This window comes from Syngnathoides biaculeatus, chromosome 5 (genome assembly GCF_019802595.1).
Source record: "Syngnathoides biaculeatus isolate LvHL_M chromosome 5, ASM1980259v1, whole genome shotgun sequence".
Lineage (NCBI taxonomy): Eukaryota > Metazoa > Chordata > Actinopteri > Syngnathiformes > Syngnathidae > Syngnathoides > Syngnathoides biaculeatus.
In genome coordinates this window covers 30,705,571-30,730,681 of record NC_084644.1, presented here as the reverse complement: position 1 = coordinate 30,730,681, position 25,111 = coordinate 30,705,571, and the positions used below count along the sequence as shown (strand labels likewise).

The 25,111-nt window shown below is 41.4% G+C and overlaps 1 protein-coding gene across 5 annotated transcripts in view; it reads left to right on the top strand.

Annotated features, from left to right (window-relative positions):
* Positions 1 to 25,111, top strand: part of grik5 (glutamate receptor, ionotropic, kainate 5) — a 99,043-nt gene that overhangs the window by 31,843 nt on the left and 42,089 nt on the right. For all 5 annotated transcript variants that reach the window (XR_009795042.1, XM_061820028.1, XM_061820026.1 and 2 more), the window contains exons 2-5: positions 1,658 to 1,819; positions 4,830 to 4,994; positions 12,447 to 12,544; positions 13,581 to 13,746. Coding sequence is in view for 4 of the 5 variants with exons in the window: in XM_061820028.1 (XP_061676012.1) it covers positions 1,708 to 1,819; positions 4,830 to 4,994; positions 12,447 to 12,544; positions 13,581 to 13,746 (541 nt within the window). In the remaining variant the exon portion in view is untranslated. The remainder of the gene's footprint in view (positions 1 to 1,657; positions 1,820 to 4,829; positions 4,995 to 12,446; positions 12,545 to 13,580; positions 13,747 to 25,111) is intronic.

Sequence of the window (25,111 nt, the reverse complement as noted above, 5' to 3'; positions counted from 1 at the left end):
ATTTGTCAGGGTCCCACACTGCCCCCGTACCGCTCTTCTGGGGTCAATTGGTGGCTGTGATGCAACTCTTTCAGCTCGTCCATCTGCACTTCCTCTTCTACCTGCCTCCCTCCATCCTTTCTTGTCATGTCGTCAGTCAGGGCCAGACTGTGTCACCCTGTCTGAAGGCCGCTTAGGTGCTCTTGTGTTGTAATTGGTGTTGGAGATGAACCGAGGATTTAACTGTAGCCCTGCAGCAAACGCAGCCTGGGACGACCGAGGAGGTTGTCTTCGAGAGCCTTTTTTGCGTGCGCTTTTATGCGGTGTTGTCTTTGAACTGCCTCGGGAGAGCTCTTCAAGGCTGAGGCCTGTCACTTCCAAAAGACTGACTCTCCGCAGGAGACCCGGCAAGGGAACACGCGTAGCGTATTTCACCGCCAGACAGCCGGCATGCATGCAACTCGTTTGCCTCACTGGCACTACAGTAAATCTCTCCTTCATGGCGCCACAATGAAAGTCAAGTGCAGTCAGAGCGAGGCACTACTTGTTAAACGGCAAACGATTGAAATCAGCGATGGGTAGCCGTTTTCTCCCTTGAGACCGTTTGTGTTAACTCTGAGGGCTATACCACTCCTGCTTGTGAATAAAAATGTAACAACCATCCATTTTCCGAGCTGCTTATCCTTACAAGGTTCGCAGGATTGCTGGAGCCTATCCCAGCTATCTTCTGGGACGAGGCGAAGAACATCCTGAACCGGTTTCCAGCCAATAACACTTAGATTTAAATCTATGTATCGCCTGTTGATATGAAGACTCTTACCTTAAAGTCAGTTACACACAAAATGATTCAATCACAATGTTACAAAGGAATTCACATTGTATTTTTAAGTATTGCATATGATGTTTTTACATGATATTTCAAGAAGTCAGCCAGCACGGTGGCACAGCTGCAGAGGTAGAGGCCTCACAGTTCTGAGGACGAGGGTGCAAATCCTCGCCACACCTGTGTGGAGTTTGCATGTTCTCCCCGTGCTGACATGGGTTTTCTCCCAGGACTCCGGTTTCCTCCCACATCCCACAAATGTGCATTAAATGGAGACTCTAAATTCTTCCTAAGTGTGTTTGTGAATGAGTGAGTGAGTGGTTGTTCTTTTCCATGTGCCCTGTGATTGGGTGGCAACCGATTCAGGGTGTACCCTGCCTCCAGCCCGTTGACAGCCGGGATAGCCTCTGCCACTTCTGCGACTCTCGTGAGGATAAGTGGCTAAGAAGATGGATGGATGTTTACAATGTGTATAAAAAGTGTTATTTTTCAATAAGTTTAGACAGCTTTGAAGTGAGTGAGAGGGGTGAAACGGTCAAAAACCTTTTTATATGGGGTCTCTATTGTGGATTTTCACCTATTCTTTGATTCTTTGGATTTAAAACATGCAGAACATCATTCAGTTTTCTTGGTTTGTTGCTGAACTGCTAATAGTGTTTTCGCTTAAAAGCCTGTTATATACTAATTCAATATGAAGGGTAAAAATGCCCAAAATACTCCGGGTATATATATATATATATATATATATATATATATATATATTTTATTACCTGCTACGCTAGTGAGAATAAGTCTTACATGAGAATGATGATTTATGAAAGAAAACACCAGCCAGTTTGTCCTCCGTATCTGCAGGTGGTGGTACAGGCAGCCAGCAGAACATTCTCCATGAGGAGCAGTAGAAAATGCCGGCTCTGCCAGCACTGTTGCTGTCAATACACATCCTGTTCTTCCTCCTGCTAGACATGCCGCTACGCTCACTCTGTCAGACTCCCGTACTTTCTGCCGTTCGCATGGGTGAGTTACCGCCTTCAATCTTTTCACTTATGTTTTCATGACAGATGTCACCATTGCTGGGCTCTCTCCGTTAAATCAGAGTACTTTTTATTTTTTGTCAGTGGATAGTTTCTGAACTTCTGAACTTGAACTTTATTGTTGACTATGGCCAGGACAGAGAGAAGTGTGGTATTCTCCGGTGGCTGGAATATATCCCACGTTGTTGCAGGGTTTTTCCAAACTCTGACAACGAGGCGCTCTAAAGCAGCCGTATTAGTCCAAGGCCCTGGTCCAAACGCTGAGCATAAAGGCAAACTTTTTCCCCCCTCGTTGCTATTCTGCTTTCTTTGTGTGAAGTGCATGCACTCAAGACCAACAACGAGGCGCTCTAAAGCAGCCACGCCAGCTGTATTTTTGAATGGAAGGTGTAGGCATAACGAGCTGGCTTACTCCATGTTGGAATTGTGCCAGATAACCGCTGATGCTAATGAAGGGGCTCAAGTTCTTCTTTAGTGTCAGAAAGGCAACTCATGCCAGGGCTCAAGTGCGTCATCTGGTTTTAGCCAGGCCCAAAAGTAATCAGGAAAACTTGAAATGGTGAAAAACAGTTCAATGCAGTATTCCCACAATGAAGTAATAAATAATTCAGTCTTTGAAGATATTCAGCATTTATCTTCAAACATGCATAATGTACTTGAAAATCTGCGGGATTCAATTTACCGATAAGCAAAGTATTCAATTGCAGAGGTTCCCATGAGTACCCGCAACCCATGTTTTTGTTGTTTTTTCTTTTTTTGAAAGAAATCCATCAGTAAAATTCTTATTTTGACTCAGGACCATGTTGAAATTCGGCAAGTTCAAATTTGGGTCCTTGCGGAGCACTTAAGACTAAATTTTGCTGCTGCGAGAGCGTTTAAAAAAAGGGCATGTAATCATTTGACCTTTGACTTAAACGACAATGCCTCATCTTGTGTCATTATTTACATTCAGTAACGTTTGTGCTTTGATAAAGGACATTAATGAAAATTGGACGGTTGGAAATTAATCCCTGGCAGTGCTCTCAGAGTAAACTATCCGACTGCTCGAGCGCCGTAAAGAAGCATGTAATTATTTCACCTTTGACTTGACCTACAATCCGTCATTTTGTGTCATTATATAAAATCAGCGAAGTTCACGCTAGTAAGCAATCGCAATCATCACTCCACTTTCCTTGTGACAAAACAATCTCCACAAATGTTTTGGGGAAAATTTGTGGCTGCTTGTGAAGGGGAGTGAAATGATTTATCGTCTCCTGTCTTTATTTAAAATTAGCAAGGTTTGTCTTTTGATAGATGAAAATTGGCCCGTGGCAAAGAGATAAAAATTAAATTTGTGGTTGTTTGAGCGCCATAAAATAACAAAATAATGGGGTCATTACGACCGAAGCTACTGCATAGGGAGGGGGGCGAAATAAAAAAATGTCTACTAATACCCCGCAGGTGTAGTAGTCACTTTTTAGTTTATAGACTTGTTCGTGAGAGATATGATAGGTTCTATATCTGAATCAGCTTGAATAACAGACCTGCTATCTTTAACAGACCTGCTGGTGTTTAAACTACTCTTGTTTAATCACCCTTGCAAAATGTCAGCGCACACAGGAGGGGAGAGGAGAGTTACTTCAGGTCCTCGGTGCTATTTCAGGCGATCAGTATCATTCTTAAATCTGGTTGGGGGAACGGATCAGTGCCTGAAGCAACTCCCCCCCCCCAAAAAAACAACAACAAGGCAACATTGGTAGCGAAAAAATAAAAGCAAAGTTCAAGCAGGAGGCAAGACTGAGCATGAAATATAAATCAAACAAACGAGTCCACAAAGACAGTGAAGTAAAACGCGAGGGTTAATTACAAGCATGGCACAAAAAGTGGTCAGAAAAAATGCAGAATGCATTGTAATACACACAAATATAAAATGGCAACACTCACAAGGAGCCCCTGGAGGCCACAACTCATGCCCGGATGCTAACCTGGCCAAGCAACAGTCTTGAAAAATATTGATCGAGAGACAGCTGCAGATTTTGTGTATCGATTAGTATTTAATAATTACAATACTTCATGTATGCAAATCTTATTGGCATATTTACATATTTTCTATTATGTATGTGTGTGTTTGTATATAATATATGTGTGTGTGTGTTTGCATTATTTAAGACAAATGTGTCAAACCCATTTTTGTCGCAGGCCACAGTGTTGTTCCGGTTTCCCTCAGAGGGCCGTTATGACTGTGAAACCATAAAAATCGTTTATCGCCACATCATATTGACACATGAAATTTATGAATTGCTTTTGGAATCAGAAATCAAGGGTAATGGGCTTTTCAACTATTGTTGATATTTGGTAACGTAAAAACGCTTGCAATACCTCAACATTATGATTTATGATATGGCAATTTGAAATTTTGGTATAGATTTGAACAAGAATCACAGAAGTTGACATACATGATTTGTCTTCGCGGGCCACATAAAATCCCTTGTTGGGCCGGATCTGGCCCCCGGGCCTTGAGTTTGACACCTGTGATTTAAGCTTTACATCACTTATTGGAATTATATTGCCATTAGTGCGGCACGGTAATTCAGCTGTTAAGTGTTGGTCCAGGGTTGGATCCCGTCACCGCCTGTGTGGACTTTGGACATTCTCCCCGTGCCTGCATGGGTTTTCTCTGGGCACTCCGGTTTCCGCCCACATCCCAAAAACATGTAACATTAATTGGAGACTTTAAATTGCCCCTAGGTGTGATTACGAGTGCGGCTGTTTGTCTCTATGTGCCCTGTGATTGGCCGGCAACCAGTTCAGGGTGTACCCCGCCTCCTGCCCGGTGACGGCTGGGATTGGTTCCAGCACTCCCGCGACTCTCGTGAGGATAAGCGGCTAAGAAAATTGATGGATGAATATTACCATTGGTTATTTCCACATAATTTATTCTACATTTGATGCATTTTTAAGTGCAGCCATCCTTCACTGTGTATCTTTTTATCCTTGGCTCTTCCTGGCTCTAGCGGCCATTTTGGACGACCAGTCGGTGTGTGGGCGCGGCGAGCGTCTGGCTCTGTCGTTGGCCAGGGAAAACATCAACAGCCTGATGGAGGGCCCGGCCCGAACTCGAGTGGAGGTGGACATCTACGAGCTGCAGAAAGACTCCCAGTATGACACCACTGACACCAGTGAGTCAATCCCTCGTTCCGCTAAAGAAACACTCAAACGACACAAAATGCATCTTGAAAGTGATTAATTTTGGTGGGGCGAATGCCGTCTCGGGACGTGTACTGGTTTGACATTTGGCCACACCTACATACCATCCTCTTGCTCCATTATACAAAATTAGTCAGGGTTACATTAATTTTCTTGGGTTGAAAATTGGGCTCTGGCAGAAAGCCTGTAATAAAATTTGGTGGCTACTCAAGCGCTGCAAAGAGAGATGTAAGGACTTGACATTTCACTTAATCTACATCATCTCCTGCCATTGTTTAAAATTTTACGTTGATAGAGGAGCATAATGAAAGTCATCAAGTTGAAAGTTGTTCCTGTCAGAGGACCGAGGATAACATTTATGGCTCGTCGGCCGACGCAAAGGGGCATGTAGTGATTTGAAGTACCTCGTGTTGTTGCACCATAATCGCTACCTTAAGCCTAAAAGCAATTCGTAAGGGTTTTGGAAAACATTGCGGATAAAATTGCGGCCGCTCGAGATACAATAATTTCATCTTTGGCCACATCTTACACTCATTGGAAAAATACTGTAGTGTGTTTTTACCTTTGATAAAGGAATAGCAATAAAAATTGCAGTTGAAAAGGACATTTGTGACTATTTTATCCTTTACAACTTCTGCATTATCCCTTGTCATTATATAAACCCAGTACTGTAGTTTCCTTTCTTTGATCAAGGGTAATGATCAAGTTGGGCTTGAGGCCTAAGCGTACAATTTGCGGGTGCCATAAAGGCGCATCTAAGGTTTTATTTCATCTTGTGTATTCATTTAAAATCAGTAACGTTCTTGCTTTCTTAAACAACAATAAGCTTGAGCTAAAAGAATTGGGCACATTTCGAGAGGAAATTTATAATGAAGATTTGTGGCCGCTCGAGGGTCACAAAGAGGTTCACAACATCTTGTGATCATTTGAAATTATTAAGTTTCTTGCTTTTTCAAAGGAGAATTACCCCTAAATTTAACTTCTGCTAAAACTTCAAGTTTTGGGAAAAATTGAGAATAAACTGGTTGGGATGGAATGGGATAGAACAGTACATTATCGTGTGTTGTGATAAAGGATAATAATGACATTTGGAATGTTTCGATGCTATGGCGACCCACCTTAACATTTTGCAGCTACACTGGAAATGTGTTTAGATATGTGGAATTGAGTTTTGCCAAGCGATAAAGAACATTTCAAATATTCATAACTACATTCATCCCTATCCCCAATTGGCATTTAAGATGTCTTCGATGGCCAGCTAAAGATATCTTCACTTCCTCTCCATTAAAGATATCGACATAGGATATCGTGAATCAAGTTCTAACCAGCCAAAATGAAGTTGTTGATGTGTGTAACTGGAATTATAACTCGTCAGAAACTAATTGTAGATGTCTTTAATGAGAAACCCCATATAGTGTACATGAATGTCAACAGTGACATTTGCTCTACACCAATTTACTTTTGTAAAATGCCCCCCCCCCCTTTCTTTTTTTAACCCGGTAAGGGAATTGGAAACACTTTCTCATTTACTTTACTGACCTCGAATCAATTTAGTCTTCAGCGTCTTGCCCAAGAACATTTCTACAGTGGACCGTCTGAACTGGCAGAATTTCAACCACCGACCCTTTGGTCAGCGGATGTCCCATCCTAAACAACTGAGCCACAGCAGTTGCAACTAGGTGAAAGTGAATTACAGATATCCCTCTGTTGTTTCAACTTGTCACGAAGGTACAGATGTCTTTAATGAAAATTCCAACTCGTCAGAATGTAATTAGGAGTAATCCGAAAGACGGTGATATCTACAATGCTAGTTCAGCACAGTCAAACTTAGTTTTTGAATAATGAATCTCCTTAACATGGAGTGTTGTGAAATTAATTTGTGGCTGCTCGAGCGCCGTAAAGGGCCATGTAAAAATTGACATCATCTTGTGACTTCATTTAAAATGAGTTTTTGCTCTGTTAATTGTGTGCCTTATAATTACATGTTAATTACCCTGAGCTAAAAGAAAATACACACATGCACACACACACACACACACACACTTTACAAGTTTGGGAAGGAAAATCTTGAATAAGATTTGTTGCCACACGAGCGCCGTAAGAGATTGTGTCATGATTTGACCTGTGAGCTTGGCTAGCTCAGTCATTGTGTGTCATACATCAGATCAAATCAATTGTGTAATGATAACGCCCAACATTTATACATGATGAAACGTGATCTCAGCTGAAGCCGATGAGGCAGCCGAGGCTATGGGAAGTGGCCAAAAACAATAGAATCCTTGTTATTTCTGCTTCTTTTACTACAGATTCTCTTTGTCTTAAAAAAAAAAAAAGAAAAAAAGAAACCAAGGCTGAAGATGACACTTGAAGCAATAAAAGCGCACCACTTTTTTTTCCCGTATGAGCTCATGCTGATGAGTTTACATGTTCGGAGGAGATCGCAAATGACCTGCCGAGCTGGTCTCATTAAAAGCAATGGACCAGTGCCCCCCAGTAACAGCTGCTCCTGTCTACTAGTGTGCCCAGGGTGGCTCGATAAAATGCTTTTTGATACACTAGATAAAAACAAACCAAAAAAAAATCTGTGCAGGCCCGAGACTGCCTTGCTCTGATTCTGTTACTGTAGGTCCCTGACCCTGCCAACAGCTACTGGCAAAATATCTAGTTGAGCATGAGAAGGCCTGCGTACATATGTGCATGCGTCTGTGTGTTTGTATTTGTGTGTATTTGTGTGTCCTTGAACGATGGACAGGAGACTCTGACAAGCTTGTTTGCTCAAAGCAATTTTTTCTTTTTTTTTTGTGGGTTCTTTGGATCAGAGAAGTTGTCTTACAGCTGCGGCTGTCTGTCGTGCACATAGACACAGATGCTTCAAACAAATACAGTACAGAATATACATTTTCATGTTGCGTGGTGACTGACATTCTGATCGGCACTAGTCTGAATGCACTAAAACAGCGATTCTCATGAGTAAAGAAAATGACACGTAATAAACCTGCAGGTAAGATTTGTTAAGTTGCATAAAGCTGGCACGTGTTAAAATAGAATCTTTAAAAGCCTCATCAATCCTTGGTTAAACACCTGGTACTTTACCAAGGAGCGGCCATCTCATAATGATGACTGCCAAGACTGCCGAATGCGACAAAGAATCTTAGAGTGTCGGCCAAAGACCTACAAAGATCCCTTGCACATTCTAATTGCTCTGTCGACAAATCTACAATGAGTAAATCATTAAACAAGGAGAAAGCTAATGCTGCCTTAAAAAAAAAAGAAAGAGCATTGTCGCACATTTAAAGTTTGCAAAAGTTCACCTAAAGGTTCTGCAGCACAAGTGACAAACTGTTGTATATTTTGTTGCATCATGGTTTCAGACTGCTTTGCTCCTTCAGGCCCTGGATGCCTTATGCGATCATTAACTGAAAAATTAGTTCCAAATTTTATCCAGACATTTTGTCTGAGATCTTCAGACCATCTGTCTGAAGACTGAAGCTAAAAAAAACAACAACAACAACAACAAAAAAAGGATGGGTGATGCAAATGGACAACACCAGAAATAGATCAACAACAGAAGAAAATATGACTTCTAGTAGTCGGAGTCCTTACCTCAGTTCGATTGAGATGCTTTGCCCTGACCTCAGCAGAGAGATTCCCACTAGACAGCCAAATAATTTTGTTGAACTAAAGCAACTTTTTTTTTTTTTAAGGGAAATACTTCTAAATTCCTCCTGACTATTGTGCAGGTCTCTTCTGCAAACAGGTACCATTTGGTGAAGGTTATTGCTGCCAAAAGAAAGTCAACGAGTAACCGTTCTGTGCTGTGCGCTGTCATCTATACAGGACTGCAAATCCTAGTGCTGAACTCATTTATTTATTTATTGACATTCTTTCTTGCCATGGATTGATGAACGCTAAAGCTTTTTGACATATCGTACTTTTTAACCCTTTCCAGCTTCATTGGCTGGGAACCAGTTCCGCGTGTACCTTACTTCATATCCAATGACAGCTGAGATTGGCTCCAGCACTCTCGTGACCCTTGTGAGGATAAGCGGTTAAGACAAAAGATGGATCGATATATTTAGGGCAAGGTATCTTGAACCAAGACCTCCTATATTATCGCACTCTCGATTGGCCGTCTCCTAACTTCAACAAGGTCTTGAAGAAGTCGTCAATCTTGGCTGGGATTAACATACTTAACCTACCCCACATTGTGAATATACCACAAAAACATACAAATATATACTGCAATTGTTTTTGATTCAGCTGACTGTGTTTGTCTATTGCGATTTAGATCAGATCCGGCTCCATTCACGCGAAGGAAAAAGTCCTCTTTTTAAGCTTTACTTAAACTTTCACCCTGCTCTTTTGACTCTAATTACAGCATTCTTTGCCTCATCTTATGAGATAAGAGCGCTTGTTGACCTACAGGCTTCTGTGATCAAATTCAAGCGTGTGCACAATTTGTGCCGCTGAGAAGCTTGCAAGCTTATTGTTGTTCCCCGCCACCTCAACTCTTATTTTCACAGAACTGGACAGGACAATTTGTCTCGGATTGATTTTTCTTTTTTGTTGTTGTTGTTGTTGTTGGTTTTTGTTTGTTTTGCTCTTTATTCTCTCATCCCGCCCGGGGTTAGACCAGGCAGGTCAGAAAGGGATCTCCAAGTAAGAAGATAATCTGTTTTGGATGGGGAAATTGTTTCCTACTGTAAACCCGACGCGGAACTGCGTTACGTGCGCGTGTCTGTTTTCCAACATCTGCTTGTTAAGGCTAGCAGCCAACAGCAGATGTTGGACTTTTTACACATATCCGTGTTTCGTTTAATTGCATTTGTCAGGTGAGCGTGTGAGTAAGTGTGCTACTGCTAGTAATCGATGGACACACACATGCACTTTTTTGTTCACTGCCAATTGTTCAACTTCTCATGGTGGGAAAATGAAAGGGTGCAGACGTTGGGAGTGTGGAGACATTGTTGGGTTGTTAAATTCTTCAATTGAAGCCGGACATGTTAGTCCCTCAAGTAAAATCCAAGGGAGTTTGTATTTATTCAACTGCAAAGACTTCCAGGGTTCGATTAAAGGTTGGGTGGTCATTCCATAAAATGTTTAAAATATTATTGCAAATTTTAAAATAAATCAAAGTAATACTACATCATACATTGTTCCCTTGTTTAACGGGGTGGTTATGTTCCAAAAAATACCCAATACCCAATATATATATATATATATATATATGTGTGTGTGTGTGTGTGGGGGGGGGGGGTCTATAAATGTATATATGTTCAGTTACAGGATGTTTTTTCAGTTACATGTTGTTTTTGTTTATTTTCATTTACAGTGTTTTTTTTCTTTCTATTATGTTTTAAGGCTGTAAAACTCATTTAAACACTAAAAGTTCAAACCTTTGTAGATTAAAAAAAATAAAGTTCACTACTGTATTCTAGACTGAAGCCAAAGTTCAAAACATCTTATTGTGTAAAACGTTTATTTGAGAAACAAATATATAAACATTCCTCCTTCCATTTTCTTCCGCTTTATCCAGGACCGGGTATAAACATTTTCCTATAAAAAGAAAAATACGATAGCTTTTAGAAATTACATATTTAATGATCAGCCTATGAGATTGGCCAGACAAGAAAGGATCAATCGCAACTCAGGCATATTTTAAAATTCCTCTGGCCAGTTGCATCTTGATGCAGGTGTCTTTTTTGTGAGGAAAAGATATAGCAGTGGGAAGTTATTGGTGCCCTTTTTTTTCTTTAGGGTGAGAATATTCTTATAAACAGACATGCCTCCTTCGGCTATGTTTGAGAACTGTAATGAAGGAAACATCAAAGGGCCCCACTCTTGAGCAGCTCACTGAAGTTCATTGGCCATGGTTGTCAAGCGAGCAAGTGTTAGTCCGTCCTCCTCATCTTTCTCAACACTTGTGTCGTCGTCGTCTCCTTCTCCCTCATCCTCGCTTGGTGGCTTTGTCATCTCTGCCTGTCTTCATCAGTCAGCGACATTTTGAGATTGACTGGGAGAAAACGTTTAAACATACAGCATTAAAGAACGACACACCTAGCATTGGACAGTTATGTAAATTAAGCAAGATGAATACATTCTGTACTTAACATGACACTTGGCATGGAGGAGATTGATTGATAATAGTCTACACTCCATTAGTCAATTAGGACGCACAACACAATGCGGGTTTTCCCTTAGCAAATCTGGATGCAGAACACAACATGCATTCATAGGATGTTAAAAATGAAACCCTGGTACACACACAAAAAAATTACACAACACACGAAGAAAAAAAAAGTCAGTTGTAACAGCGAGGCCGTGTTAAGTGAACCGCGTTGGAGCGAGGGAACACTGTCTTGCAAAAATATACAATGAGGTGAGGTACGATGCCTATTGAAAGGAGTTTTGAGTTATATTTTCAGTTTCAACACAATGAAAGGTTTCAGATATTATATACAATGAATACTCGGTTCTCAAACGTCTCTATTTTCGAACACAATCGGTTTTCAAATAAAAATTTTGAGATTATTTTGCTTGTTTTCAAACAAAAATTGGAACTCAGAACTCCCCCGACAAAACCCGAAAATAACATAATGCGCACGGCCAGACCAGCTGACCCACGACGCGCTTTGTTATGAATTCCCCGCTGCCAAAAGGGACAAGCCGAATGGAAAAGAAGAAGATTTAAACCATACATGCATACTATGCCGTTTATTATCAGGAAAAGCAAAAAAAAAAAAAAAACTGCTTTAAAACGCCAGCATTTTTAGGCTTGGAACGCTTTATTTCTTTTTCCATTCATTGTCATGGGAAATATCAATTCAGTTTTCGAACAAATCGCTTCTCGAACCGCCTTGTGGAACAGATTGTGGTCGAGAACCGAGGCTGTACTGTATTTATATGAAAGATCTTTTAAAACAACAATCATTAATTAACTGAGCCAAGGCATCGATTGGAGAGGAGGGAGTTATTAGAGGATATAAGAAATTTGATATCCTAGATTGACTTCACCCAAGCTGCATCTTGCTGAGAGGTTACCCCTCTCGTGTAGCTTAATTGAGGACACGATTCAGTACGATGCAGTGCAATAATAGCTACATTGTTAATTAAAAAGAGACTTTTTGATACACCTCTCGTGTCGGATGTCGTTGTGGGTGTGTTCAATCAGCGTGTTTTTCTTCTCTTGTCTGATTTATAATAGTGCAAATCATTTCAAACAGCAGGCAACACTTGAGCTGGCTGCTGTTGTCCTCAGGGGCCAACCTCCCCTCAAATAAATCAGATTTCAGCAAGTCGGATTCCGCTGCTACAGTGGGATCAAAGGGATGGTCTTAAAAACATGCACTCCATCTGAATGAAAGCATCTGCATATGTATGTCTCTTACTGTTCTGCTTTCTTTTTTTCTTGATTTTTCTCTCAGTGTGTCAGATTCTACCCAAAGGCGTCGTGTCGGTGATAGGTCCCGCGTCCAGTCCCGCCTCTGGCTCCACTGTCAGTCACATATGCGGCGAGAAAGAGGTGAGCAAGTTTGTCACGTCACAGGTCCTTTCCTCTTCGCTATAACTGCGGATTTCGGGCTTGGAGTTGAAATTTCAGGATTGATCCTAAAATGTGCGATAAGCTTTTCAGGTAAACTTAAATTTGACCTTCTGGAAAACTTTTGAAAGTCCAACTGTTGCAGTCTCAGCACATTTTGCACAAGTTGCTGTCTATCTAAAAGAAGCTGAATGGCAAAATTTACAACAGGTGTTTAAGTCATGAGAATTTACGGGAGTATCTTCTTCTTTGCCTTTCTGTGACTCTTCCAGTCTCTCTGTATCGCCGCATTGTTAGATATTGCATTTCCCCACCCTGAAAAACCAAACAAATCCCATGGAAAGACACAAGTTTTTATTCCAGAAAGCGACAAACGCCATACACATATTGCTGCAACTAGAAATTGCCCGAATGTGCGACATCATCACATACTTGTACCTTGTTAAGAACGTCCTCAAACATCTGCGCCAATGAGTTCTCATTAACTCGCTCCAAAGAAACCTTTGATTTTGCTTGAAAGTAAGCGTAGAATGTTGTCTTACAACTGTATTTCCTTTGATAATTTGCATGAAACGGTCCAAGAGATGACGTGAAGAAGCTTTTCATTGAGATCGGTGTTAGGGATTGGGTCTGCAGATTCTACAAGTACGCCTTCACCGATGTTATGTTAGTCGTTTAAGCGAAGGTCACCTGTAGGGATTGTGGTACATTTTAGGTTCATTCAAAATGTTATCCAATGGCCCAGTATTCCTCATTTTTTGTGACTAGAGAATTGTCAGTATTATCCCCTTCCTTCCTTCCTTCCATCCAACCATCCATTCTCTGCACCGCATAACGCACCGCATAGGGCTACGGGCGTGCTGGAGCCTATCCTAGCTATTTTCGGGTGTGATTGCCAGCCTATCTCAGAATATCATCATTGTCATTACTTCGTTATGTCTCTTTTCATTGTAATGCCTCTTAAATGTTTCTTCACGATCGATGACATATTACTGTACGCTCCTCCTCGTCCTTGCAGATACCGCATGTGAAGATCGGCCCGGAGGAGACGCCCCGCCTGCCATACCTCCGCTTCGCCTCCGTCACCTTGTACCCCAGCAACGAGGACCTGAGCCTGGCCATTGGCGCCATCCTGCGCTCCTTCAGCTACCCATCGGCCAGCCTGGTTTGCGCCAAGGCCGAATGTGAGTAAAGCGTTCCACCTCACTCGTGGCACACAGGATATTGTCGAGCTACTGAGCCCATTTGAACGCTGATGCTTACAAAAACAGCAACACCCACCAATGTTTGCAAATGATCTAATTAATTTATTTGAATGATAGGCTAAAATGTTTGAAGAATGACTGTCTTTAAGACAGATTCCCATACTCATAAACATTTCAAATTAGGGCTGGGGCTATTGAATATTTTTAGATTGTTTTTAATTCTTCTGATCACCCCACCGATTATTCTTATCACATGGAAAATCGCATAATACCAATAAGGCATATCCACTTGCACTGTAGGTAATTTTTATTTTCTTACATGGAGTCACCATCCTCACGTTCTACACTACCTGTGAATTTGAATGTGTGTGGCTTTAAAAGGAGGGTTTGAGTGATGTGGGGTTCATCAAATGAGAGTTTAGAGTTTTGTCAGTCTTCATATTGTGTGCCTGCATATTAAGCTGTGACCGTACAGTATGAATGTGCTTGTTAGTTACTACGCGTTTGTTTTGTTACTGTTTGGTCAATGACGTGATTGAAAGTGCACCACTGGCTCTGCACGTTCTTGAGCAGCTTCTGGAAGGATTACAATTCATTCTCTCTAGACTCTTGAAATCAATTCGTTAATAATGCATGAACGCAAAGTCCCTTTAACGCCACATATTTTTTTTAGTGCTCGATTAACACATAACCCTTAATTGTCCTGTGCCTGATGTATGTGTTTTTTGTTGAGTGTGCTGCTCCTACTGTGCAAACTTGCATGCATGGTAATAACACACTTACAATACTTTAGTTAAATGACCAGAAGAAGGTCGCGTTAAACTTGATTAGTATTTCTCATTACAGAATAGGAAAGATACATGGTTGTATTGTAATATCTGTGTCCCTACAAAATCTGTGCATGAATTTAAGGTGAAATGACACCTGTGATATTGATGCAAATTTTTTGTTGGACTTCACTGGAGTTTGAAACCATATGTTAACATTAAACTGGTGATTTAAGAAGGTGTTATATTTAAATGTACAATCATACATTCTGTGATACTTAAGGTTTACAGTAGCAGAAACAGAGTACAGTTCACTCAGAGTTTTGCAGTGTATCCTCATCTTGTTTCTTTTCTGGCTTGAATTTGAAATGTTGCAATAAGCTCTCCATTGAAAATGGGATGCAGTTCTTCTCCAAGTCAGATGAGTCCCTATGGCTGGTATTGGCCAGCATTTTTTTTTTTTTAATGTATGCACAGCAAGCTACGTAGAGGTGCTACGTGGCACAGTGCGTAGGTCATGTGATGCAATATGGGCGTTGTCAACTGCGCTACCGCAGGAGTATAAAATGGCCATAAGAGTTCATGTGGAAAAATGATCACCTTAAAGCCCAAGTGCCATCCCTATAAACATTCTAAAATAGATATTGTAATGAAAAAAAACATATAACATTATTCACTTCAATGTCTATACGAAAAAATAAATATGAGCGGAGAGTGCATCATCTATGTGCAAAGTTGCGGAAGTGTCTATCGTTTCGAGCCATATTTAAATGATACGAGGATCACGGCCAAACCACCTCCCCGCTCAATCCACCTCCGCACAGAATTGATAAAAACAATGCCGCCCGCGAGCAACGACGGCGCCGTGGCCAAACCGCCTCTCAATCCGCAAGCGACGACGACACTGCGGCCAAACCGCCTCCTCGTCTGATCAAAAAAACAAAAAAAAACAAAACACCGCCCGTGAGCGACGACAACGACGCGCCAAACCACGCGAAGCCATGTTGATAAGGCCGGCGGCCGGCTCGGCCTAGTCGACAAGGTCGGTGGCGATCCACAAGGCCTGCGGAGGCCGTTCTTCAGCGCCTGCTGTACGGAAGCTTTCCGATGCGCACATCGACACATTTAGGACCCCTGATTTACGGATTACGCCCCACACCCCAAACTATTTATTTTTTTTTTAGTAAGTGTATACACACCTACCTGTCATTTGGAACCCACGAAACTCTTGTCCTTTGCACTTTTGCAATCCATTTTTCGCGACGAACCTGATCTTTTGGAAAAGTATGAAGAGCGAATCCATCCTCCCGAGATTTTGAGCAATAGTCAGCTATACATCAAGTCGGCATTTTGGCTAACACGAAGGAACAACGAGCTACCTTCCAGCAGGTAAAAGTAATAGAAACAAACGAGTCCACTTGAGGGCGGTCCTGCCATGTACGTCACTTCCTGCTTCTTCTCGAAAACAAATCCCTCGAGAGGATTTTCATGGTGGTAGTTACAAAAAGTCATATACGTCAAAATCATGTCTTGTGGTGAAAACAGCTGGGTCCCGACCGTCTGACGTTTTTTCACTAACAACATACAAAAAATAATCCATTTCATGACAATGGCACTTTAAAAATCTTAAAATCTCACGATAGCAAAAAAATCAGCAAAATAAAATTAGATATCTACGTGCGAGAGACCACGAAAAGTGAACATAGATTTGGTGAGGGACAACTGCAATTCAATATCAATGACGGAGGTTAACACGGTTTTAACTTGTATGACAGTTCAGAATCTAAAAATATTACTTAAAATATCAGTTGTGCAGTTACAAAAGGCTTAATAATTGAATGGAATCCCTGGAATGAATTATTTTCTCTCTTTAAAAACCCGGCAGGTAAGATTTTGGGTGCCGTCCTGTCGTGCAGTTGTTGTGTTGATGTATTATTGTGTCATTTTTTAAAAACACGTATGTTTTGGCTGCTTTTCATGGCTTGGACAGCAATCATAAAGTTGCACTCATGCTGCAGGCTTTTTTCCCCCTTTTATTTATTATTCTCGTGTGTGTATCCTCCTTGGAGACTTGTAAGAATGTGCTCTGCTCATAATAAAAATTATTTTGGAACGCTTTCCAGTTTTTCTGAGGAAACAAAATTGTGAGGCATTCAGACTGCTTCGGAGTGTCAGGGGCAGTCGTGCGGGGGGAATGCGCAGTTTCTGGTAAAACAGTTTCTGGTGTGACCACCATTTGCTTCACGCAGTGCAACATCTCCTTTGCATAAAGTTGATCAGGTTGTTGATTTCGGCCTGTGAAATGTTGGTCCACTCCTCTTCATTGGGTATGCAAGAAATGCAGCATTTTTAGCTTCCAGGGATTGTGTACAAATCTTTGCAACATCGGGGTGTGCATTATAATGCTGCAACATGAGGTGATGGTTGTGAATGAATTGCACAACAATGTTCCACAGGATCGGTACATTCAAAATGCCACCAACAAAAATAATGTGTTCCTTATGGCACACCTGCCCATACCATAACCCCAACACCACCATGGGCCACTCGATCCACAACGTTGACATCTGCAAACCTCTCACCCATATGACACCACACACACACTGTCTGCCATCTGGCCTAAACAGTGAGAACTGAATTTCAGACTTAAAGAGAACACCTCTCCAACTTGCCAGACACCATCAAATGTGAACATTCGCCCACTCGAGTCGGTTACGACGGCTAACTGCAGTCAGGTCGAGACCCCGATGAGGACGACTGAATGCAGATGAGCTTCCCTGAGATGGTTGCTGCCAATTTGTGCAAAAATTTTTTCATTATGCAAACCGATTGTAGGAGCAGCTGTCCAGGTGCCTGGTCTCAGACGATCTTGGAGGTGAGCATGCTGGATGTAGAGGTCCTGGACTGGTGAGGGTAGGCACACGGGGTCTGCGGTTATGACGCCGGTTTTATGTAATGCCAAATTCTCTGAAACTCCTTTTTAGACTGCATATTGTAACAAAATGATGCTGATTCGATTCATGGACATTCCTGCAGTCCGCGTGCCGATGGACCTTTCTGACCTGTCAATCACTCGTACAATAGTAGCCATTGAGATAGCCACATTGTCTTAACCCCTGGCTTGACACGACTCTGCCGCCATGTTGTCCCACAAGCAATACTGGTTGTCAGTAGCGTGCACTTGGAAAAGTTAATGTTAGGAAGAAAATGGTCCTCAGATGCGCTTGGGGAAGGTGCAATTCTGATGAAAGATATCCTGCTAGGTTACAAGGGCGCCACTTGATGCATTTTCCAAAGGCTAAAACACAGTTGACGAAGCGTCTACGATGGATTAAGGCTTGCGGAAGAGCACGCGTACAACTAAGTGTGGACAATATCAATAAACACAAGGCTGTATGTTCGAAGGTAAGTGTGGGAGAAGTATCTTCTCTGAGTTCGATTTCATTATTATCAGTGCTTTATAGATTGCAGGAGCACAACTTTGACTTTGTTAGTGTATCACTGACTTGCTGAATGAAGTGTGGAATGTTTTATCCCAAAGAGTCGGATTCGTGATACGTAAATGCGCCATGTCATGCAAGAGAAATATCTATTTGCCCATTTGTGTCTCATTAGACTTGTAAGACAGAGCACTGGGTTCCATTACGAGCCAAGTCAAACTTTTTCATATGGTGACTACGATACTGACTGAGTTAATCACCATTGTTTTAACGCACTTGTAGAAAATCGATCCTGACTCACTTATAAAGACTACAATGATATTACTCATGATCTTTCCAAGTAAAAGGTACTTACCCTGCTTTTCATGTGTAGTACGGTTCCACTATTTTATCCTATTCTATTTCAATATGAAGTTTGTGAGGCGTCAAACTTTTTTGCATCGATCGCCAACATTTCGCTACAGCTCTATTGCATCCTGCTCCGTCCAAAACCTTAATTCCGTGTACATATCCTTGCGTGAAATAGTTGAGACCTCTCTGTAGAACTATCTTGGACAAGTCTGCCGCATTTGGCAAAAACCATACTCCGATATTATCTGGAATACGCAATAGAGAATCGACTTCAAACCTGTTCTGTTCTGTCGCCGTTTTGGAAGCTTGTGGGACATGGCACCCGTAACTAAGGGGTGGGGCTTAAGAACTTGCATGAACATCTATGGCGTTGTGCTGTGTGATTAAACTGCAGATTTCAGAGGGCCTTTTATTGTGGCCAGCCTATGGCACACCTGTGCAATCATCGTGCTGCCTAATTAGCATCTTGATATGCCACACCGGTGAAGTGGGAAGGATTATCTCTACCTAGGAGAAATGCTCACTAACACATCGTTAGATAGATTGGTGAACAATGTTTGGAAAAAAAGTTTTAGATCTTCAGGTCCAGCTCATAAAAAATGGGAGCAAAAACAAAAGTGTAACGTTGATATTTTTGTTTATTGTGCGTGATTCTGTGTGTGTATGTGTGTGTTTTAAAGCAATTATAAGCAGCTTGGAAAATGGAATGGAATTATTCAATCATGATTTCATTGTTTGATGGAGGTTGGGTGTATGGTGCACTCTGTGGTGCTAAAACTTGGAGTCCACTGAAATCTACAGAGGCCTTTGAAAAGGCACAAACAAAAGCGTCACTAAGATCCGGTCATTATCCTCTGGCTTGAATAGAAGGCCTCCCTATGGCTTTTTTTTTTGGAGCCCGATTCCTAAATGACCCGTCGTTTCATTTACTTCCAAAAAGCTTTTCTTGTGATGTCTTTTAAACGTCAGATGTTTTTAGATTAATGCTAAAGATAAGAAACGCTGATCCACTCAGCCTAGTGGGTTCCGAACCAATGGGGTGGGGTGGGGGGGCGGGGGGGCATTACCCGTTGTGTGGTAAAAGTCATGTAAAATAAAAGTCTTGCAGCGTGTTGGTGTTGTGGTCAGCAGGTCCGCCTCTCAGTTTTGAGATTCTGGGGTTGAATATCACTTTGCATGTTTTCCCATCCTTGCCAGGGTTTTCTTTGGGTTTCCTGGCTTCCTCTCACACTCCCAAAGTATAGAATTCGCCAAAAAAGTAAAATGAGGGAAAAAAAAGCAAAATTCTACATTTTTGTGAAAATTTTTCATTTTTTGTAAAATAGTTATTTTTCAATGTGAATTTTTGGAATTTTTGGAGCAAGGACAAGGAAATTTTATACCCAACACCATTCATATAGTTTTTTTTAAATAAAAAGCTTTTAAGAACGTTTAATATCAGAGGTCTTGAAACGGGGCAGAGCAACTTTGAAGTAAATTGGATGAAACCTCTGGAGGAAGTTCCCAAAAGTATGACTTGACAATGCTTAGATAAAAAAACAAATTGGCCTAATGTGACTAACGGGGCACACATTGCCCACCCCTTCCTTAGCTGCTTGCTGAACTGAGGGATCGTTCCCTTCTTGTTTAACATAGATATGGCGACGTATTTTTTTTTTTTTTTACCAGCCTTGAATATCCCGTAATGTCTGTGCCGAGATCACCTTAATTGAATTCTACCCCAGGGTTCTTTTCTCAATTTTACATTGATTTATTAATTTTTTTAAAACAAGGTTATCACACTGGAAGACTCTGACCCACTTGGCTGCGCTATCTTATCGCCATGGAGCCGGTTGCCATGGCTGCGGGAAAGGTGCTAACTGCCACTCAGCCAGCTTGTTCCACACTCTCGCAATAACGGTGTGGGCGTACGTGCGGCTGCCGCTCGCGCATTTGATTGTCCTGCTACTTGCTGCACTCCTTTTTTTGTCTCTGTGTTTGTTGCTCACTTTGCCCAGCATGCTTCGGGACACAGTTTTTTTCTGTCTGCGTGTGTGTATGTGTGTGTGTGTGTGTGTCTTTTTGAGTTAGACAACCACTTGTCATCTCCCTGATGTGATTTGGGTTAGGCTCCAGTTCACCCTAATGAGGACACGTGCTATAGAAAAAGGATTAAATAAAAACGTGGCATGGTTCACTAGGGGTTAACACTTCTGCCTTGCTGTCAAATGTTCTCGGTTTGAATCGCCGATGTGTGGTGTTTCAAACTGCTGGTCTGCATGTGCCTTGTGGTTGGCTGATGACCAGTCCAGGGTGAGTACTGCCTCCCTCCTTTTGTCAGCTGGGATAGACTCCAGTTCACCTGCCGCCCTAATGAGAAGCACGAGAGAAAGTTGAGGGATTAAAACTAGGATGGAACGGTGTGAAAGTGTTTACAATAGGTGTCTAATGCTCAAATGTTCTGGTTCTGAATTCTGTTTGCCGAGATTTCTTTTTTTTTTGTACCTTTCCCCATCCATCCATTTTTCCAAGCCGCTTATCCTCACATGGGTCGCGGGAGTGCTGGAGTCTATTCCAGCTAACTTCGGGCGGAAAGCGGACTACACCCAGAACAGGGTCGCAAGTCAGTCGCAGTGCACATATCGACACCATCACTGAGCGGGAATTGATCTTCCAACATTAGAAAAGCATGTCTTAAATACATTGAGGACTTAAGGTTCACCATTGGTCTGAATTTGAATCTGATTGGTTGTTTGTCTATATGGGGGCCAAGCAGTCCAAAGTCCACATTTTGCCCAAGTTGCTGCTTTCATTTTTTTTTTTTGTCTTGTGTGTGTGTGTGACTTGGCTCATATACCTGTTTTAGTTTGTATGTGTTTCAGTCTTACTATGTGCGTTTTAGTGCATGTGCATATGTGAATGGATTTCTTTTAGTATTCATTTTAATCTGTTTGTGTGTATGTGTTTTAGTACCGGTGTTGTACTTTATGTATATTTTAATGCAGGCGTTTGTGTGCGTGCGTGCGTGTGCATGTCTAGCAGACGACAACTTGTCTTCATCTGTTTACATCCACTGGAGTCTCACTTTTAATTCGAGTCGCTTCACCCATTTGTTAGGATGACAGCATCCAATTTTTTTCCCCCCTATTAATGCAGACAAAGACCATTCGTCCTCTCTCACTGACAACTGAGAGTGAACGTCTTAGTGTGAGGACCAAACGACATCTGAATTTTGGGATGTTTTATTCCAATGAGCTTGGACAGAGAGACAGTACGTGTGTTTGTGTGGGTTCATATGGTGACTTATGAACAATATCTTTCACATTTCCCTTCTGCTGATCGAATGAACACGGCACTCACCATAATGTGTAAGACATTTCATTACACATTTGTTGTTTCGTCTTTCAGGTGTGCCATTTTAGCCATCATACCATGAAGACAAGGAAAGATGCAACCAGTAAATAGACAAACCAATAATAGGACATTGAGAATCGAGCATCGTCCAGACATAAACCAAGAAAAGGGATTTGTGTTTGAGCTTCTCTCACATCTTTGATTATGTTTATGGCGGAAGCTACTTGTCCATCAGCATTGTCAGGAATAAATCTACACAAACTCCTTGGGCCGCAGTCTAAAACCATTCTATTTTGCAATACCATCAATCACATGCTTGATATTTCTTCATTTGCGCCTTCCCAAGCTTTTATACTCGTATTCATAAACAACCTCAACTGATCATTAATAGTACTGAATCTACTCTTCACATTATTCTAACCATAGCAACAATGACAATACCATTTAGTTTCAAGTGCTCAAGAGTTTTGTGGTCATCTAGAAGATTGGAACCCCGTATTGCCTCATATGGTTTCATTTCTGGTGTTTTCTTTTTTGCCACATTTTGTAAAATAATCTGAGAAAATAAAGTACTATTTGTTAATCTTTTTAAACCAAATTCTGTCAAGTGGAAATGCATCAAGGTTAGGGTGTGATGATGATGATGATGATGATGATGATGACACAGCAATTTTAGTAGATAATAGCTCACACTTTGTCCAGTTTCTAACTCGGGCAATCATGGTGTCATATCTCTACCAGGCATTGTGTGGCTTATGTGTGTATTGTTCCATTCTCCTTGGAGTGTCCCAAAATGTTCTTGCACCACGAATCGTCATCTTTCATGCATCGTCGGACCGCTGCTGCTCGACTGTGACCGTAACAAGGGTAGATTGGTTAGAAAGGTTATTCCTGCACAAATGATGCACATTACCATTTGTCTTTTTTGTTGTTATCCTCATGCTCCTCAGTGTTCAGCGTTCAGGAGTCTTTAGGCTGTCGAGAAGAAGCTCTGTCTTTCCATTTGTCACGAACTGTGTGCTGAGAGCATATTTGGGCTCCTCAACCAGCATAGAGGCAGTCTATGGCACTTCCTCCGCTGGAGGTCAAGTCCTGCAGCTTCATAGGTCTTAAACAGCTGGGAGAGGACTAGTAAGCAAGCTTTCTCTTCCGACATTGAGACCAATAGGCTCTACAAGATGTTCATACTGCATGTTGCTGTTTTGGCTTTTCCCTTTGATCTGTCAACATTACCCATTTTCTGTTGCTTAGTTATCATTTTTGACCTTCACCATTCCATATTCTGTGGTTATCATCAAATTTCCCCTCTCCAGCATCCATCCCGCCTGTTTTCTGTTCTATTTTTATCACATTTTCCACTTTGCCACTTCCTGTTCTCTGGTTTTCTTCCCATGTTTCCTCTGAGAATTTCCTGCTGGGTGTCTATCATCGCATTTTCCATTTTTCAATTTTCTGTCCTATGGTTATCATCACATTTGAAGCGGTGCTATTTTCGTGTCGTATGTTTTCATCACCCCTTTTCTTTGTCTTATTTCATGTTCTGTGGGTATCATGACATTTCCCCTCCCGGCCATCACTTATTCCCTTTTTTTTTTTAATTATTTTTTTTATTCTGTGGTTATCCACAAATGTCGACTCAAAACTACGCTTCTTGTTTGTTGAAGACGTTCAAATTGAAGACATGGATTACCATGACCAGGATGACTAAGAATCTACACATACGTATGTTCTTCATCATATTTTTCCTCTTGGCCATCACCAGTGTCCATTTCCTGCTGTACAGTTATCATCTCATTATCAGTCATTACAGTCATTTGAGCTATTGTCCTCCTTTTTAGCGCACCCACGACCGGCAGTAAATTAATCGCTGCCCGCTTTGTCAGACGTGAGCGAGAGCCGCTAAGAATTTTCGGGTAATTTCCGACGCATCCTTTTCTCTCGCTGTGGCCGGGTAACAACGCGCTATCGTGAGACTAATTCCATTAGGCAGTCGTCACTGGATGGATGAGGTGGAGGATGGCGAGAGGGCGAGCTGTTGCATGCAAAAAAGAAAGATGGGAAATAATAGGATGGAGAGGCTAAAAGATGGCAGGGAAAAATATGTGACATAAGCAGGGTGAGGGAAGAGGAAGCTGTAAAGTGCATTGATTTTTCTCCCCTCCCTGCTCAAACTAATTAAAGTTTTGGCCTGCTTCAGTGATTACCCCTCTGCTTACAGAGGCTTTCTCCCGCTGAAGGGCTCAATCCGCCACCTCTCTATCCAGATGCATGATGACGCGGCCTCCTCTCCTTCCTTTTTGACTCCCTCCCGTCCCACTTATTTACATAGCCGGGGGGGGCGCTTTACTATAGCGTTACAATTAGGCAACGGCACAGTAGACTTTTCAGCCGAGTCTCACTCCGCAGACAGTGTCGAGTGAGTCTTGACTGCCACTGGTTATGCTCATTACCCAAACCAAGAAGTTCCCATGAAGAAAGAGAGGTAATAAGCTTCAGCGCACAAATTTCGGTCTTTCTGCTCCTTTCTTATACACGACTTTCATTTTACCATTCAGCTTTCAAGCATACTAATCAGAGTGACGCTCAGAGGACTGAAAAACAATGATTGAGCTTTGACACAAACGCTGAATTGAAGTAAGCCTGAAGTCATACCTCCTCAAAGATTGTTTTTTTTTTCCTCCCATTGGAAATAATGGAAATGGGAAGTGTTGCCAGGATATAATCTTTGTTTACTATGCAGGTATTCATTCAAGTCAGCGCTTGAAAAAGCATAAATGGTCATTTATTCTTGGTTGACTCAAATTTGTAGAGCTCCAGTATTGGTTTGCTTTGACCTGTGAGTAATTTTTGAGATACAAGCAGGAAATTCAACTCGACGCACTTCACAACCAGCAGCAGTTTAGCAGATAGAGAACAAATCTTTAAAAGTAAATGAACTCCTATCAGATTTATTTTTTAAATTTTATGTATTTATTGATGGCTGTTCCTGCCATTTTTTAAATTAATGCTAATTAATGAACCAATTATTAAACAACATTAAATTTCTAGCACTGGTTTTGGTCCTACACCTGGTATTTCCAAATTTAATATTTTTTCACGAGTCTACACTATTGGTTAGTCCCTGCATGGGACTGATATTTTTACTATTGTTGATGGTTTTAGTGATGCAGACTATGTCTGACACAGCATGTTTTCTTTTATTTGCAATACAGCAATTAATATTTGAGATTTAAGAATAGAAGTGACTTTTGCTTTACAAAATCACAAAAATATTTTTTTGATTTTAAATAACCAATTCTGAGGGTATCAAATTGCTAAATAAATGCAACAAATGTTATAGGACTCTCAAAAATAATCTCCCCAAAATAAGGCTCTTGGCACTTAGTTTTGAAAATAGATGTACAAACTAGGTCTTGTAGTAATACAAGTCTCATCATTTTTATTTTACAAGAA